Source organism: Pteropus alecto, unplaced genomic scaffold (assembly GCF_000325575.1).
Source record: "Pteropus alecto unplaced genomic scaffold, ASM32557v1 scaffold113, whole genome shotgun sequence".
Classification (NCBI taxonomy): domain Eukaryota; kingdom Metazoa; phylum Chordata; class Mammalia; order Chiroptera; family Pteropodidae; genus Pteropus; species Pteropus alecto.
The window spans coordinates 6,532,461-6,549,621 of NW_006433949.1; the positions used below are offsets into that span (position 1 = coordinate 6,532,461).

Genomic DNA, 17,161 nt, shown 5'->3' on the forward strand with positions numbered 1-17,161 from the left:
GGCAGAGGTGGGGCCTGCCTGCCCCTCTGATACCTGCTGCCATCTCTCCTTGGCCTGCCAGGCGTCCCTGATGAAGAGCAGCTGTTTAAGAAGCCCCGGCAGGTGGTGCATAAGAATACTCGCTTCCTGAGAGACCCCTTCAGCCAGGCCCTGAGCAGGTCCCAGCTGCAGCAGGCTGCTGCCCTCAATGCCCAGGTGGGTGGCGGGGGCCAGCAGGGGGCTGGCTGTGGGCAAAAACAACCTCTTTCATCTTGGCTGCGCCTCTTAAAATTAACACTGTTCTTAGACTTGGCAGAGCTTGGCAGTGCAGGAGTATTTGGGGCTCCTGAGTGGCAGGGTCCCAAGTCTTTTTTCAACCCATGTGAGCTTCCTTTGGGGTGCTGTCTTGGTCAGACACATTCTATGGGTCCAGATCTGTGTTAGCTACCTTGGGAGGCAGGAGCATGAGAGAAAAGCAGCTGCTGGGAGCCAGACCAGCCTGGCCAGACCTACACTCCTGTACCAGGCAGGGCTAGGGGTAGATGGGGGTGTGAATAGGGGGTGGGCAGGCTAGGGTGGGGGACTTGGCATGGCAGACCAGCAGAGAGTTTCCAAGCCTAGGAGTTCCTTTGTAATGGTGGCTCTGATGGTCATAGGATTGAAGGGTGGGAGACAGGAGGTGGGGAGACTGCCCTGGAGGCGCTTACAGGGCCTGTGGGAAGCGATCAGCTCACAGGTGCCCATAATTAATGTAGCCCCATTCAGGGGCCTAAAGTCAGTTATCCCTGAAAGTAGCCTGTGTGGGGTATTGCCGAGCCCCACCCTGCATGGGTGTGAGCAGGGAGAGCTTTCCTCTCTCAGATGACTGCTTTACAAGTCCTCAAGGTCTTTGCAGGGGCCAGGGTCCTCCTTCTTTTTCCTCAGGGGTTGCCAGCCCCAGAGCTCTGGCTTTGCCCTGAGAGGGGAAGTGTTTCCAGCATGTTCCTGTGCACCTGCTCATTCACCAGTGGTGAAGAGTGGTCTCGGGCCCACTGACACTAGCCTCTCTGATTGTTCCAGCACAAACAGGGCAAGGTGGGCCCTGACGGCAAGGAGCTGATCCCCCAGGAGTCCCCCCGAGTGGGTGGATTTGGATTTGTGGCCACCCCTTCTCCTGCCCCTGGTGAGAAATGCACCCACTATGGGATAGCCTGGGGGGAAGGGGGCTGCTTAGTTGGCGCTGGCCACTCTTGGCACTCCCACAGGGTCTTGTGTGACTCAGGAACCTAGTGTCCCATCCACAATGTCAGGGCTGGACTCGCAGGCAGACCCACTCTGAGAATTGTGGGGCCTGGCCCGTTTAGCTGAGTGGTTTCCATCCGTCACTCTAAACTGGACAGGACAGACTGGGTTTGTCGGAACCACAGGTGTTGGGGCTTCACTGGACAGACTGGCATAGGGAGTGTGCTGAGGAATGCAGGGTGAGGCCCAGGACCCGATTTACAGTAAGGGCAGCAGAGTCTAGTGGGCTGCCTGGCAGGCATCTCCCTGTGTACATGATGTGCGTGGAAGGCAGACTGCAGTCTGCTGGAAGCTGAGTGTACCTAGGGCCTCAAGGGGCTGTGCCTGGCCTGTGTGGGGTGGGCAGGACAGTCTTGAGGGGGAGCTGCAGGGTCGTGTGCTCCTCCCTCAGGTCACCCGCCTCCAGCCACTGGCTTGGGCTGGATGTCCTCTTAGTCCTGGGGTAACATTTCCTAGTTCTGGGTCTCATGTCAGCAGGTGCACCATGCTTACAAACCTAGCTCCAGAGAGGGGTCTTTGGGCCTCAGGCCTGCATCTCCTCACACAGGTGATACCTGAGCTTTGGGGATGGTCTTGCAAGCACATGCTGTCCGTCTGCCTTCCCACGCACTGGCCCCTGTGCTCTAAGGTACTGGTTGCCATTACAGTGTTAGGGCGTGTTCAGGCACCACAGATTGGCCCAGGGTCCTGGGAGATATGGGGAGCTCTGGAAGCCTCCGAGCGTCTCTTCCCTTGGGGCGGAGTGCCATCAGTGATCTCCAAGAGTCTCCCCTGGCCCAGTCCTTGGAAGGAGGCCTTGCTGACCCAGCCCGTTTCCCTAGGCTGTTGGGGCCTGGGCCTGCCTTGGGCCCACAGTGGCCTTGGTATTTTCTTCTCAGAGGGCAGATATGTCAGTGTCCCAGAGTCTTGGGGAAGGAGAGAGGGCCAGCTGCTGGCCTTGGTGTTCGTTAGCTGGAACATGCATGGTAGTGAGATGGCTGCAGCAGGAAGGAGGGCCCGAGTGGTGGCCCCACCTATGTCCCCTAGCCTGAGGTGGCTTTGGACTCTCCATCTGCAGGTGTGAATGAATCCCCGCTGATGACCTGGGGGGAGGTTGAGAATACACCTTTAAGAGTCGAAGGATCGGAAACTCCCTACGTGGACAGGACACCAGGACCAGCCTTCAAGGTGAGTCATGGTGAGGGGACCATGGGCGGGACCCCAAGTGGACCCGTGGTCTTCTGAGCACATATAGCTCAGTGTACAGAAGATGGTCCAGCTACCACAGTCAAAGCAAAGCTGACCAGCAGGCCAGCCCACATGTCAGGCTGCACACCTGCTCAGGCATTGCTCTTCTGAATGGTGCCAGGGCAGTGAGAACAGATACAGACAAACGAGTGGTTTTGTCAGGGAGGGATTGGCAGGATGGAGCCAAGACACCAAGGCAGGGAATGGTCATGGTCTCTGAGCCCGCAGGCCTGGAGGACAGGGCTGCTTAAAGATGAGGGGTGGTCTTAAGAGGCAGACCCAGAACTCCTACTGGGCTACAGGCTTGAGTGCTGAAAAGGGTCCCAGAGGCATTCTGTGGGATGTGGTTTGTGTCCTCAGAAAGGCTGTATGCTTGCCTCTTGTAGAAATCAGGCTATATGAGGCCTCTTATGGAAATCAGGGTGGCCCAGGATGGTGTAGGCAGGTGGGCAAGGGTATCGGGAAGTTCAGGCTCTCTAGGCTGCACACAGTTTGTTGAGAGCATTTAGTCTTGTTGGGGTTATAGGCCTCTGCCTGAACCAACTGTGGAGTGCCGGGACTCCCAGGGAGGCAGGGATTGGTGGTGGTGGTAAGACAAAGGGTGCAGGATTATATCACCTGCTCTGAAACCCCAAAGAATTGGGCATGGAGTCTGGGCTTAATGCAGAAGGCCTGTGTAGAGACCTGGGTCAGCGTCTTCTCGAACCAGTCCCTCAAATGCTGGCATTGATCAGTTTGAAATGCAACAGAAAAAGAGATATCACTCACTGTAGCAACAGGAATTTAGAGTAACTAAGAATAACTTAGCTTTTGTAAAGAAACCACCGACTTACGTAAGAACACCACTAACTGGCCCCACCTAAAGGTGTGGGGTCTCCCCAGCATAGCACCGCTTAGCCTGCTTTGAATAGTTTGGAGAGGTAACCTGCACCCAGACAGAATGTACACAGAGGTTTCTGGTACTTTAGTTCTCAAATTTGTCTGAGATGCAAGGATAACCAAGAAAAACTTGAGAGAGGGATGACGGAGAAGAGCCTGTGCTGTCAGATACTAAAGTATACTAGTCAGAAGTATGCCAGTATTTCCAGAACCTCCAGGTCAATAAAAAAGAGGAGAAATTCTGAAAAAAACCTCAGTCTAAATCAGAATTTAGGGTGTGTTAGAGGTAGCAACTCAAATTGTGCTGAGTAGTAATTTGGAAATGAAGTAAAGTTCTCAATCTGTATAGCAGGATGTAGTTTAGAAAGTTGAAAAGTTAAACATAAAAACAGTAAGGATAAAACAAGTAGAGGAAAATAACGGTCGATATTTAATCTGGTTTAATCTGATCTTAGAAAGGACTTTGTAAACATAATAGCAAAGGAAGAAATCACAAAGGGAAGTAATAGCTTATGCTACATGGAAATGACAAACTTAAATACAGCAGAAAACATCACACATAAAACTAAAAACAAACAATTGAAAAGGAATTTGTATGGCATAGCTTAATATAACCAACATAGGTAAAGCTTCTCTGAGTAAAAAAGCAAAACAAACAAACAAAAAAACAAGGTAAGCACCTTGTTAGAAAAATAGGCCAAAGAAACATTTTGGGAAGTACTCAAAAGAAATACTGAAGGTCAATAAAGACAAAAATAGTCGGAGGGAAGCAGATTAAGACAAGACCCTCTTTTTTCCTAAAAGATTGTGAGATTCTTAACTCAGCAGTGCTGACTTTGAGAAGACCATGATGACAGGTGGATTGAGCTAGGCCCTTGGCAGGTGGGCAGCTTAGGCAGGCCTAGCTGGTTAGAGACTTTTGGTGAGCTTTTAGGGGAGGCAGTTAGGGGTTTCAGGGGTCATGGGGGCCATGGGAAGAAGCAGGCTTCCCCCAGCAGCAAGGGAGTGCCTGGCTCAGTGATGGGCCGGTGCAGGCCGCTGACACTCCTACTTCATAGATCTTGGAGCCGGGCCGCAGAGAGCGGTTGGGGCTAAAGATGGCCAATGAAGCCGCTGCCAAGAACCGGGCGAAAAAGCAGGAGGCCTTGCGGAGAGTGACGGAGAACCTGGCCAGGTGAGAGGCACCTGACCCATGTGGAGGTCTCTTTCTGGTTCCGCTCAGCCCCACCCGCTGCAGTGTGGACACCTGATGTACAGGACAGATCCAGGGGTTCTGCAGTGGGTCCTATGGCAGCTGCTCTGGTCCAGAGCAAGGCCCTGTGGGAACTGGGATGCGGGGGCCCCTCCATCTTTTCTTCAACCTCTTAGGCACATCCCTAAGAAGAATCTTTAGGCCTGTTGTCCCACTATGAGTTCCTGTCAGCCCTATGGAGATAGGTGTCCTCATTCCCTTTAGAGAGAATTGTGATCCACCCCAGCCCCACAGCCAAGGGCAACACCAGCACTTGACCTTGTTTGGCCACACTGATGTGTACCAGTCTATCGGTGTCCTCAGCCCAGAATTACCACGAGTCTCCCATGCATCTTCCTGTGCAGCTGTGTCAGGCTTGCTGCTGGTGGTTCCCCATCCGTGCTAATCCTGCCTCTCTTGCCTACTGCTTCCACCTCAGCCTCACCCCCAAAGGCCTGAGCCCGGCCATGTCCCCAGCCCTGCAGCGCCTTGTGAGCAGGACGGCCAGCAAGTACACAGACCGGGCCCTGCGGGCCAGCTACACACCATCTCCAGCACGCTCGACTCACCTCAAGACCCCAGCCGGAGGGCCCCAGACTCCAACGAGCACACCAGCTCCAGGCTCTGCCACACGCACCCCCCTCAGCCAGGACCCAGCCTCCATCACAGACAACTTGTTACAGCTCCCTGCCCGGCGCAAAGCCTCAGATTTCTTTTAGGGCCAGGCCTGGGCTGGGCCTGTGGGAGATCTGTGGAGCCTGCAGAGCAGCTATCCACCTAGCAGAGGATTCTGGCCTTCTGGGGACCCAGGCCCAGGCCAAAAGCAGTAACTGTTCCAGAAGCCACAGAAGAAAGACGCCATGCCTTGGCCAGGCTGGCACAGGACCTGCCCCACAACCCTTGGGGTTCATCTCAAGGCCTTGCTGGTACTTTTTTCTATGGAACCCCTGCCCATTTCTATTTAACCGGCATTAAAGAACACCTAGCACAGTCTGCAGGCCACCTCTCCATCCTGCTGTTCATGTGGCCCCTCATGGTCTCAGGACTGTGGGCCTCCCAGGGAAGAAGTTGCTGTGTGGGGTGACCCTTGAAGGACCAGGGTGTCTGGTCTTTTCTACCACCACCTACATAGCTTTCCGTGGCACCCCTGGGCATGGAACCTGCCTTCTGACCTTAGCTCACATCATGTTGCCCCCCCCCCCCCCCTCAATTTAGTTTTTCTGAGGGAGAGAAAGAGCCCTTGGAAGTTGAGCCCTTTGGGTTTACCTGGGACTCTGGACCCAGGTCTATAGCCTCCCCAGCCAGGCTTGGCTTGCATGGTTTGCCAGTGACAGGGCTGCATGGGTCCTAAGTGGGTGTCAGGCCACACTTCTGCGTGTGAGATACCTTCCCAGTATCCTCACCAAGACTTCTAAGCACCTGGTTCCAACTCAGGTGGGGCAGGGCTGTCTTCATCTTCTTGCCCTCCCACAGTGCTCCAGGCACTAACTGCCATAGGCTGCTGAGTCACCAGTCTCCTTGTTGTCACTCCCACCAGCAAGAGCCCCAAGTAACAGTAACTTGGGCCACAGAGTCAAAAACAATGGGGCCTGGCTCCATGCGGACCTGACAGTGCCATGTGTGCCACAGCATTTGCCGCCTGGTCTGAGGCTATTGGTGCCTGATCCCCAGGAAGCCTGAGGCCAGCTGCCTTACATGGAGGTGGGGAGTCCCAGGACCATGGCTTCTTGCCAGATGGGTCTCTTCTGGCCTCAGGTGGGGTCAAGTTGTGCCCTTGGGGGAGCTCACTGCTCCGGGAGGCAACCTGGAATTGCTCAGACTGGAGTCTTGCTTTGAGCACACCCTGTCCTGTGCTAGGCCATCTTCCTGGGTGCTCCTGCATCAGTCTCATACCCACCATGCATGCCAGTGTCCTCTGGAGGCTGGTGCAGGGCCTGCCGCCTGCCTGGGTACTGCTAGCCTGCGCTCCTTGACAGTTCTTGCAAGCTCCCGGGGCTGTGCCCTGGCTGTGCCTTGTGAACCACCAATGGGACTGGGTATGGGCTCAACAGGTAAGCTTGGACCAAGGGACGGGACTGCCTGGGGTCAGGAAAATTTGGGTTTTGGTGCTTTTCTCTCTTAGAGAAGGGTGGCCTTGGGTCCAAGGGTACCTCCAGGAAGTGGGGAAATAGAGGTCTTGGTGTGAGTGAGGGGCAGAGAGGGAAACTGTCCAGGTACGGCATCCTAAGGCCAGGTGCTGACCACCTCTTACACTTGGCTAGCCTGTGGGGAGTGTGCCCTGGGTAGTGATGGGTGACAAAATAGTGAAGGCTACTGTGTGGGGCAATTAAGAAGCAGTGGAGAAGGTGCAGGTCAAAGGTCTCGGAGTGGGTGCTGGAGAGGAGGGGAGAGGGAGGGAGAGGAGGAAGAAGGAAGAACTGACTGAAGGAGTGGAACAGGGTCAGGGTGGGCTGTGTTGCACCTGAGGTAGAGACATGTACACCTGGCTAGCCCTGGAGGCACTGGGCATGGGCAGGTCAGAGGGAGACCAGTGGGGGCCTGGCAAGTGGGCCCTGGCTGTAGTATTCTCCTCACCCAGAAAGCCTCTCCATGAGTACCTGTGCCTGAGCACTGGTCCCTGGACCCCTACGCTGGAGACCCCCGCGCCGCAGGGAGGGTTGTTGGCTGGGTCCTAGAGAAAAAGACTCCTCAGGGGGCACTCTCAATGCTTGTTTACACTTTGTGGTTTATTTGGTGGTCAGTAATTATTGTCTTTGCTACTAAGTGGAAGAAAGCTAATAGAACGTAATCAAAATAGTGGTTTAATTGATGGATTTTACTTGTTCCTTGCACCTGTGCCTTCTTCAGCTCCTACCTGCCTACTTAGTTTATGTGGGCGCCACCATGCACCACACCCCCCGGCCCTCAGCACCCTAGGTGCCTGCCTTCCCCACCTCAGCTCCGGAGACATGATGCTCTTTCACCCTGGAGGTCTCGGCCAGCCTGTCCTCCATCCTGTCCTCGTTCTCAGGCACCACCAGCAGCCGGTGCTGGGTTTTGGCCCCCAGCTTGTGGTCAGGCCGGTGCTCAGGCCGAGAGCCCGGCCGGGTGTCCAGTTTGCACTCGGCTCGGTACTTGCCCTCACCCTCCCTCTTGAAGGAAGCAGAAGACATGGCTTTGGGTTTGGGGGGCTGCAGCCACGAGTGGCTGAGGATCTCGTCAATCTGCAGCCGCCGGTTGACATCTGGCTGCAGGATGCGGTAGATGAGGTCCTTGCACTCGCCCGTTAGGTTCTTGGAGCGTGGGAAGTCCACCCGGTGCTCCTTCTGGATGCGCAGCATCTTCTTAATATTGGAATCATCATAGGGCATGGAACCGCAGACCATGATGTAGAGGATCACACCCAGGCTCCAGATGTCATAGACCTTGGGCTGGTAGGGGATGCCCTGCAGCACCTCGGGGGCCGCGTACGCCGCTGACCCACAGAAGGTCTTGCTGAGGATGATGCGCCCACTGCCATCCCGCAGGCAGCGCTTGGAGAAGCCGAAGTCAGATAGTTTGATGTTGAAGTCTTTATCGAGGAGAAGGTTCTCACACTTGAGGTCTCGGTGTACAACGTCTAGGTCGTGGCAGTACTTGACGGCTGAGGAGAGCTGGCGGAACATCTTGCGTGCCACATCCTCATGCAGGGCCCCCCGGCACTTGATGAACTCAAGGAGGTCGCCCTGGACGCCGAGTTCCATGACGATGTAGATGCGCCCATCTGAGGTCTCGAAGATCTCGTAGGTCTTGATGATGGAGCGGTGGTTTACAGTTGCCAGGATGTCCATCTCCCGAGGAAGGAATCTCTCCACAAAGTCGGTGGGTGTTTTCTTGCGGTCGATGATCTTGACTGCCACGTTGAACTTGAGGCGCTCAGAGTAGGCAGATTTGACTTTTGCATAGGAGCCCTTGCCAAGATTGATGCCCACGATGTAACCCTTCTTCCTTAGGACCGCGGCATCGTCCATGGTGCCAGGAACGGCTGGCGCCGCTGTCCTCTACATCCCCTCCCCACGTGGACCAGCAGGCATTGTCCTCATTTACAGTGTGGGGAGCCGGTCTGGCTGGGCTGGCCTGGACTTAGAGGGGTGGAACGCTCAGCATTGTCTCCGCGTGACTTCAGCATGTGAAGTCATAAAGCCAGGCTGCCGGGAGTGGGGACTGGGCTGGGGGGAACAGGGCCCCTGGAACCATGGAAGCCCGGCTGGCCTGGCAGGAACGCTCACTCCCCACTCACTGGAAAAAAGCCAACACTCAGGACTGTGGTAATCCTCCCTGCTCTTCCTCCTTGCCGTGGCTTCCCTGTCATGAGTCAGGGGCTTCCCAGGTCCAGCCAGAGTGCCAGCCTCATCCCAGTTTCCCTCTCCTGGCTATGGGGCTGACCCTGCATTGGTCCATGTCCCACTAGGGCTGATTTTCCTGCAGCTTCTTTGGGATGTGAAGAAAACCCCATCTAGGACTTGTGTCCTTGGAGCTGGCGGTGCCTGGGAGAGACTGCCCTGGTCTGGTTAGGCCCACAGTGGTTCCACGCTTGGTGGGCAAGAGCAGCTCCTGTTAGGGATGGAGAGCTGGGTGGATAAGTGCTGCTGCTCCTGTTGCAGTCAGCAGATGTGTGTGGGGTGGAAGGACAGGCAGGGCTTGGTGTGCTGCGGACCCAGGGCCAGCAGATATGCGTTCTGAGAGCTGAGGCAGGCCTGGAGGATGGGCCAGGCTTCAGTTAGGTAGAGAAGGTGGTAAAGCATCCAGGTAGAGAAGAGCCTGGGAGAGGAAAGGGCTTGTTTTGAGAATGTCTGAGTCCCACAATCAGGATGGAGGTGGGGAGAAGGTAAGTGGAAGCTTTTCCCTGAGTGATGGGCAGCCATTGCAGGGCCCAGGGCAGGAAGAGCCATGACCCAAGTCATGTTTTAAGATGTCAACTTAGAGAATGGGCTTTGGGGTGAGTGGAGGCCAGTGCCTTTGACCATGCAAGAGCAGGCTGGACCAGGGCAGCCCTGTGAAGACCAGACAGCAGAGGGAGACAGAGGAGGGGCTGGCGCTCTGGTTAGCGAGTGGGTGGGGCCCCAGGCAGTGCTGGGGTTCCTGGCAGCACCCAGAGCGTCGACTGTTAAGAACAAGCACCTAGGTGAAGAGGAGTCCTAAATTATGTCTCTGGGCCTTGGTGAGGTATGGCATGGAGTGGCTGTTGGAACCCTGTGAAGCACATTGTTTGCATTTTTCAGATCATCTTTTGCATCTGGAAACAATGTGAAACCCCTTTTTCAGGACACACGTATGGAGTTCTGCTTTGGAAAACACAGCCTCCTGTATGCATCTCGTTAGGTACTTCTGAAGCCCTGCTGTTCATTTGTTCTCTGTCACAGGCATCCTGTGCCCCCATGTAGCAAGTTGCCAGGACAAGCGTGCCATGTGCTCGGTGTATGGGAAAGAGGGAAAAAGGCTTGCTTCTGCGTGGGTAGTTGAGTGCCGATGATGAAGCTGGCACACGGAGGATCAGTAGGGCTCTTCCAGGTTGACAGGAGGCAGATGGTGCCAGGCGGATATAATGTGTTGGCCAGAGCACAGCTGTATGGATGTATCTAGAGCACGCGGAGAGCTTCCTGTGTCTGGAGGTCTGTGTGGAAGATGGTGGGAGCAGGGGAGCCGGAGTCCAGGTGCCAGGCAGGAGTGACTGGCCTCAGCACGGCAGACCCACAGCAGCAACTGCCCTCTAGCAGCCACCCAGGCCTCTCTGAAGCCCGATCTCAGCTCCTTAGAACTTCCATTGTTAATAGCTTTAGCTGTTGCCTACCTTTCTCCTGGGGGCTCTTTTTGGCTTAAATGACCAGGATTTCACTCCTTTGTGTCTCAAAAGGAGCTGTGGGGATTTGCAGCTAGGTCCCAGGAGTATGACCCCCCCTTCTCCTGTGCCCCAAATGTTCCATCTGGGATGCCCTTGCACGTCTGCCTTCTTGGCTGACTCCATGGACCCACTTTGTGGAGTCTGTCCCCTCATACCCTGCCCTTGCCAGACAGTTTGGCCTCTTTGTTTCTTGGGGACATGGTGGAGGAGGCAGGTCTCAGCACCATGCAGGCAGAGCTGGAGTGTCTGGAGTGGGTGGCTTCACCCAGCATGTGGACACTGAGGCAGTGTCTCCTTGCATCTTGGAAGTGGGAGTGTTAGGTTGGACCAGGGGACCTCCAAGAGACTCCCAACCTGTAGTCCTGTGAGTCAAAGACCTGCAGACTCTAGGTAGGCCACCCCTTCTGAGCTTTGGTTTCTTCTGTAGAGTGAGCACCCACTTGTCTATTCACCCCATAGGCATTTGATGGTGAGTTCCAGGTACTGGGGTACACTGATGAACTAGGCAGGGCCCATGCTTTCCTGGAGCCCAGAGACCTGGGAGATTCAATGTCATACTAATGAATGTGAATGCCCAGTGGTGACTGTGCCATGACACCGAGGAACATGGAGCAGTGAGGACAGAACTGAGAACTGGACTTGGGGAGGCTGGGAAGGGCAAGGGCTGAGTCGGCCACACAGAGGAGGATGAGGACTGCTAGTGCACATGTTGGTCTGAAAGGACAGCATGGTGAGAGAATGTGGGGGTGGGAAGAAGCACTGTGGGCCACAGTGGCCATTTTGAGGGTCTTGATCCTAAAGCCTTGGTGGGGGGGTCACCGAAGGGCTCTGAGCCAGGGCCAAGCCCACTGGGTTGAGCAGCTCACAGGAGTGGCCAGCATGTGACCACCTGGGGAGGCATGGCTTCAGTCACCTGAGGTTGCCACTCTATGCTGTATGGTTCAGGCAGGTGTGTACTCTCTCTGAACTATCTCCCTACCTGGAAAGCACACAATAGGTGCTCCTTCCTGTGGTTCCTCCCACCCAGGCTCACCTCCTGGCTGGGCTACAGTGAGACTCCCAGGCCCTCTTGCCTCACATTGTTCACTGCCCTGAGGACTGCAGCAAGCTGCAGAGATGACCAGGGGGAGGAGGTTCATGAGCATCTCCTCAGGACCTCCCCATTTCAGCTGGCCCCAAGTTATCTGCAACTCCACTCCATCACCAGACTAGCTGCATGACTCTGGGCTCCTGGGGCCTTTAGTCTTCACTGGAAAAATTGAGTGGCCACTCCAGTATTTCTAGAGCCTGTTCTGTGCCTGGACCCTGGGCACTTGCTGTCTGTCTGCTGAGCGCTGTTAGGGGCCCACAGAAGGCCTTGTGGAGGGCACGGCCCCTCGACTGAGCCTGGAGATATGGGCAAGATCTGCAAGGACACGTCCACGAGCATGATTATGGTATGTATGTATGGGGTGTGAGGTGAGGGAGGGAGCTGGGAAGCTAGGAGGCCAGACTTGGGAGGACCTCAAAGGCAAGGTACTGGGATCCTTCCTGGGCAGAGGGAGCCAGATTGGGTACTACATGGGATGATGGGAAGGAAGGCAGGGATGGAAGCCTTGGCGGTGGCTGAGCCATGACACATAGAGGAACATGGAGGTATGAGGACACAGAATATGTGAAAGTGGCTGTAGGGAGGGAGGAGCCAGGCAGAGTTGTGGTTCAGATGTGGGGAGGGTTGCAGAAAGCAGGTCTCAGGCACTCACTGGGTCTCACTTCACCCAGGGGTTTGGGGGTTGGAGTCACCCCAAGACAGAGACCTGGGAAGGGGCGTGGGGATTGGGGGTTGAATCTGAAGGTTCTTGTCCTCTTGGTGTGTTAACCCTGCAGGTCCACAAGAGGTTATCAGAGTGAGTGCAGAGCAAGAGGAGAAAGGGCCATCACGCCGAGGTGAGGACTGCCTAAGAAACGGTGGGCAGGGCTCTGCCATGTACAGCGGCCAGTGATGCTAACTACAGGCCTGCTGCCTCTGTGGGACACCAATGGCTACAGTGGCCAGGCATGCATTGTGAGGACACCTGTCCTGTCTCCTCGCCAGTGTCAGCTTATCTAATCTGGCAGGGAGCATCATCCCTGGGGACAGACTGGGACTAGAGGGGAACAGAGTGTAGTCAAGGCCACACAGTTGTGGGACATGCAAGCTGGAATGTGGTTGTGCTGTCCAGCAGAACCCCTTGCTTCCCCTGAGCTGGGATAATGACCATTGGGCAGGATGACTCAGGGCACCATTGAGAACTGGGTGCCAGCTAGACACAAGGGAACCCCTGGTGGACAGAGCAGAAAAATTGAGTTTCTTATTAGGGTGGGGAGGGAAACCAAGAGAGGCTGAGAGGCTGGTCCACCTGCCCTCTGGAGGTCCCTCCCCACTGGCAGCCTTGTGGGGCCTTCTCCTACCCCTCCTCTTCAGACAGCCTTTTCATCCTCCTGTCTTCTTCCTGTTTCCCCCACCCCACAGCACTGTACTCATGGCCTCCCTCTTGAAGCAGCATCTTCCTCACTCAGCTCTTGGCTCTGGTGCAGGGCCTGAGGTCATGGTCAGGTCACAGTCAGGGCTGGGCACACTGAAATATATTTTCCAAAGTGCTGGTGGAGGAGGGGATCCTTTCCCTGGTTGACCGCAGTCAGCCAGGGCAAAGACATTCATGTAGGGGACTGCACTAATATAGTGATTTATTGCTTCTTTAGCCATATAGATTACCAAGTTCAACGGGAGGGTATAGAAACTGATGAAAATAGTGCCTTATCCGGGACTGTCTTCTTTCTCAGGCTCATCCCTTGGCTTTTCTGGAGCTCAGGCTCGAAGCTGTGACCTCTGCCTCATCCCCTTGGCTGTGAGAGAGGCTCACTAGGTGTGCATCTCTGGAGGCTGTGGGGGGGCCCCTTCCGCTATCTCCATATTCATCTGTTCGCCTGTGAGGGTGAGGCCTGTGGTCTCCAACTGCCTTGATGCCTGCACTGGCAGCTTCTCTTCCTCGAGTTTCGACTCAGGCCTTGCCTCAGGCCGTGCCTCTTCCTGGGGTTCCAGTTTGGTGGCAGACTTCTTATTGGAGCCGGGCTCAGGGGTCCATGAGGGTTCAGTGCTCCGGGAGCTCTCCCCCTTCTTGTTGATGGCTGCAGAGGACAGGCCCTGGGCCTTGGGCTGCACCCAGCAGTGGCTGAGGATCTCGTCAATGTGCAACCGCCGGTTGACATCTGGCTGTAGCATGCGGTAGATGAGGTCCTTGCACTCACCCGTCAGGTTCTTGGAGCGCGGGAAGTTGACACGGTGCTCCTTCTGGATGCGCAGCATCTTTTTGATGTTGGAGTCATCATAGGGCATGGAGCCGCAGACCATGATGTAGAGGATCACTCCGAGGCTCCAGATGTCATAGACCTTGGGCTGGTAGGGGATGCCCTGCAGCACCTCGGGGGCCGCGTACGCCGCTGACCCACAGAAGGTCTGGCTCAGTGTCAGTTGGCCACTGTCGTCCCTCAGGCAACGCTTGGAGAAGCCGAAGTCAGATAGCTTGATGTTGAAGTCCTTGTCGAGGAGAAGGTTCTCACACTTGAGGTCTCGGTGTACAACGTCTAGGTCGTGGCAGTACTTTATGGCCGAGGAAAGCTGGTGGAACTTCTTTCGAGCATCGTCTTCATGCAGGGCTCCCCGGTTTTTAATGAACTCAAGGAGGTCACCCTGGACTCCGAGCTCCATGACAATGTAGACCTTGCCATCCGAAGTCTCAAAGATCTCGTACGTCTTGATGATGGAGCGGTGGTTTAGCATGGCCAGAATTTCAATTTCCCGGGGAAGGAATTTCTCCAAGAAGTCTGTGGGGGCTTTCTTACGGTCAATGATCTTGACTGCCACATTGAACTTCAGGCGCTCAGAGTAAGCGGATTTGACTTTTGCGTACGAGCCCTCTCCCAAATTTATCCCCATGATGTAGCCTCGTCGCTTGAGGATGGCAGCATCATCCATGGTTCCAGGAGCACCCAGTGCCTCTGAGGCTGCCCTGCGAGACGTGGGCCAGCAGCGTCCTCATTTAAACTGTGGACAGAGAGTCCTCTGGGCTGGCTGGGCCTGCTGTCCCTGCCTCCTAGAGGCCCATACTCTAGGGTAGAAGGTTCGGCATTGTCTCCCAGGTGACTTCAGTGGGTGAAGTCATAAAGGAGGAGTGCCCTGGGGGAATGAGGCTCTGGCCTGAGCCACTTGAACTTGGAACCCCGGAATGCCAGCCTGTGGGTTGGAGCAGACTGAAGGCCTTTGGAGAGTAACCTTGCATTTGGCTGGGACCTGAGGTAGGAGAGGGCCATGGGGACACATCAGTCTGCCCATGCCTCCAGATCTGGAGCCAGGACTGCTTGTGGAGCAGAGGGGCTGATTTCTGCAACCCAGGCATCCCAGGAAATCCAGGGCAGTTGTTTGTGTCAGTCTGGGTCCTAGCAGCAAACAAGACATACTCCAGTTAGGGCAGTCCAAGGAGGGTTTATTAAGGGCATAATTTACAAAGGTAGGAGCAAAGTGTAGGAATCTCCAATGGTAGTCATAGACTCCTAAAAGAAGGGAGCAATGGTCACTGGAACCTGGGAAGAGTGTAAAGGGGGCCACCTTGAGAGAGGCAGCGACCTTAGTGGAGGCTACAGTGACTCTATAGGGAAGGAGCTAAGGAGAAACGTCCCTAACTTCTCCCTCCCTTTAGTCCTGGAAGCCCTTACTGGTGTCCACACAGGCGGCCTGCGGGACTGAGAAGGTTCGGAGATGGGTCAGGAGGGACAAAGACTCTTGGCCTGGGATCATTGACTTTAGAAAGCTGGGGCTCTACCTTCTCACATGGTTTGGCCGGACATTTCACCTCCCTTTACTTCTCTTTTCTCGTTCAAACCTTTGCCAGTCTGTCTGACAGTGGCTCTGCTGCGCAGGGGATTTCTGGAAGGGATTTCTGCTCTTGACTGTGTTTCTTCCTGGGGGCCTCTTCCCAGACTGTAGCCCTCGATTGGCTCCCAGGGCAGATCTGGGGCTGGGAGGCAGAAGGCCAGGCCTGGAGTGCCAGCAGCTGCTCCTGGAATGCTCCCTGAGGATGGTGCAAGTGGAAAGGTCAGCATTGGACAGGGACTAGTCTCTCTGTGCAGTGGAGCCCCTCTGCTGTGACAGCCCCTTTGTCTATTACCTGCTTCAGGCCACGCCCTGAGGAGCAGGGACAGGCAGGTCTGGCCTAGCTTTGGGTTTAACCTTGGCCATATCTACCCAGAGGGAGTGTGGATGCCTCTCTCAGGTGACCCTGAGTGTCACAGGTTTGAATCCTGGGACATCAAGAGAACCATACCTTGATGGGGCTTGGGAAGACTGCTCTTGCTTGGGGAGTGAGTTGGTGGGGCTAGAGGTGGGCCAGGCAAGAATAGGTCCGTACCACCTTTGGCCGTTCCCCCTTTTCTCTGCACCCTCTTCACCCATCTTCACCCTCTTTTCCAATCCTGACACCCTGTGCCAGGCCTTGGCACAGCTTCCTTTGGACAGCTTGCTCCTCTCTCCTGCCGAGGACACTATCTGCTCTGTCCCCTCTCATGGTCACTTTGTTCCTGATAACAGGTGCGAGGTCAACACTTGGAGCACTATCACCAGCAGCTTTCCTCCAGGCAGATGTGGCCTGCTGTGGCACCAGCTGTGCCCAGCCTACCTTCCCCTCCTCCTCCATTGTGTAGGCAGGGCTCTTTCTCCAGAAGCCAGCTTTGCTCCAGTCTCTCTATAACCACAGCTTCTCTGTCAGCTCTCTTTGTATGACACACCTTTAGGCTACTTCCTCATCTGTTTTGAAACATTTTTCAGAACCACCTCAAGGATAGCGTGGGCCCCTCCAGTTTTCTTCATCTCTTCTCTGCAGCGGTTCGGCCTTAAAAAGACCACTTTAGGGAGCACTCTTGGGCCACAGACCAGACCTCAGCCTGCAAGTGTGCAAAGTTTGAAGACCCTTTTGTGTCCCTGTTCCCCTCGGCTCCCTTTTTGTCCTCTTCCTTTATGCTGATCCCCTTGGGCCACTCCCGGCTCCTCCGCTCCCTACCCCTCTGCCCAACTGAGCCCCGCCCCTTTCTGTGTCCGTCATCTAGAGTCCATTGCCCCTCCCCCGCGCCTTGAGCCCTCAGGTCCTAGGTCCTTCCGAGGCCCTGCAGTTCAGGCTCCGTCCCCGAGCCCCACCTCTCTGTTTAGCCTATGGCACACTTCACTTCTTATAGTCCCGCCCCCCCGTCGGGCCCGTCCCGGCCTTAGGCCTCGCCCCTTTTGTACACTACTGCCCAGGCTCCGCCCCTGTTAGGTTACTGGTCCGCACGCACTGGGAACGCGTAGGCCCCGCCCCCTCTCGGCGCTCATTGGCTGGTGCCGCGTCGCGGGCAAGAGGCGGGGTGGTGCGGAGCCGAACAGGACAGCCGCCATCTTGCGCAGAGCCAGAGTCGGAGCCCGAGGTTGCGACCGAGAGTGTGCGCGAGCCCACGGCCAGCGCAGCCGTGGCCCGGCCGGAGCTCTTTCTCGCCGCCTTCCCGCGCCCAGACCCACCCCAGCCCCCAGATTCTCAGCCCGGCCCGGCCCAGCCTCCCCGCGGGGTCACGCGTCTGCCCTGGGGACGATGAACGGAGGATAAATGGTGCCCAAGGCAGACAGCGGTGCCTTCCTGCTGCTCTTTCTGCTCGTGCTCACC

The 17,161-nt window shown here is 55.8% G+C and overlaps 3 protein-coding genes across 5 annotated transcripts in view; 1 reads left to right on the plus strand and 2 right to left on the minus strand.

Annotated features, from left to right (window-relative positions):
• Window positions 1-5,590, plus strand: part of ESS2 (ess-2 splicing factor homolog) — a 9,689-nt gene extending 4,099 nt beyond the window's left edge. For 2 of the 3 annotated variants that reach the window (XM_015586870.2, XM_006908632.3), the window contains exons 6-10: window positions 62-195; window positions 1,039-1,141; window positions 2,318-2,427; window positions 4,425-4,540; window positions 5,037-5,590. In XM_015586870.2, the coding sequence (XP_015442356.2) occupies window positions 62-195; window positions 1,039-1,141; window positions 2,318-2,427; window positions 4,425-4,540; window positions 5,037-5,316 (743 nt within the window). In that variant the 3' untranslated portion in view covers window positions 5,317-5,590. The remainder of the gene's footprint in view (window positions 1-61; window positions 196-1,038; window positions 1,142-2,317; window positions 2,428-4,424; window positions 4,541-5,036) is intronic. The other variant, XM_025044513.1, reaches the window with a different exon arrangement.
• Window positions 5,591-7,381: 1,791 nt separating this feature from the next.
• Window positions 7,382-11,888, minus strand: TSSK2 (testis specific serine kinase 2). The gene has a single exon (XM_006908633.3). It carries the CDS (start codon window positions 8,584-8,586, stop codon window positions 7,510-7,512), a length of 1,077 nt encoding a protein of 358 aa, XP_006908695.1. The 5' UTR covers window positions 8,587-11,888; the 3' UTR covers window positions 7,382-7,509.
• A 445-nt stretch (window positions 11,889-12,333) lies between these two features.
• Window positions 12,334-17,161, minus strand: part of TSSK1B (testis specific serine kinase 1B) — a 5,808-nt gene continuing 980 nt past the window's right edge. Inside the window, exon 2 of the mRNA XM_015586768.2 lies at window positions 12,334-16,360. Within this exon, the coding sequence (XP_015442254.1) occupies window positions 13,339-14,451 (1,113 nt within the window). The 5' untranslated portion in view covers window positions 14,452-16,360 and the 3' untranslated portion in view covers window positions 12,334-13,338. The remainder of the gene's footprint in view (window positions 16,361-17,161) is intronic.

Bases quoted from the DNA above. Each gene is read 5' to 3' on its own strand.
- TSSK2 (XM_006908633.3), bottom strand. From the start codon at position 8,586: ATGGACGATGCCGCGGTCCTAAGGAAGAAGGGTTACATCGTGGGCATC.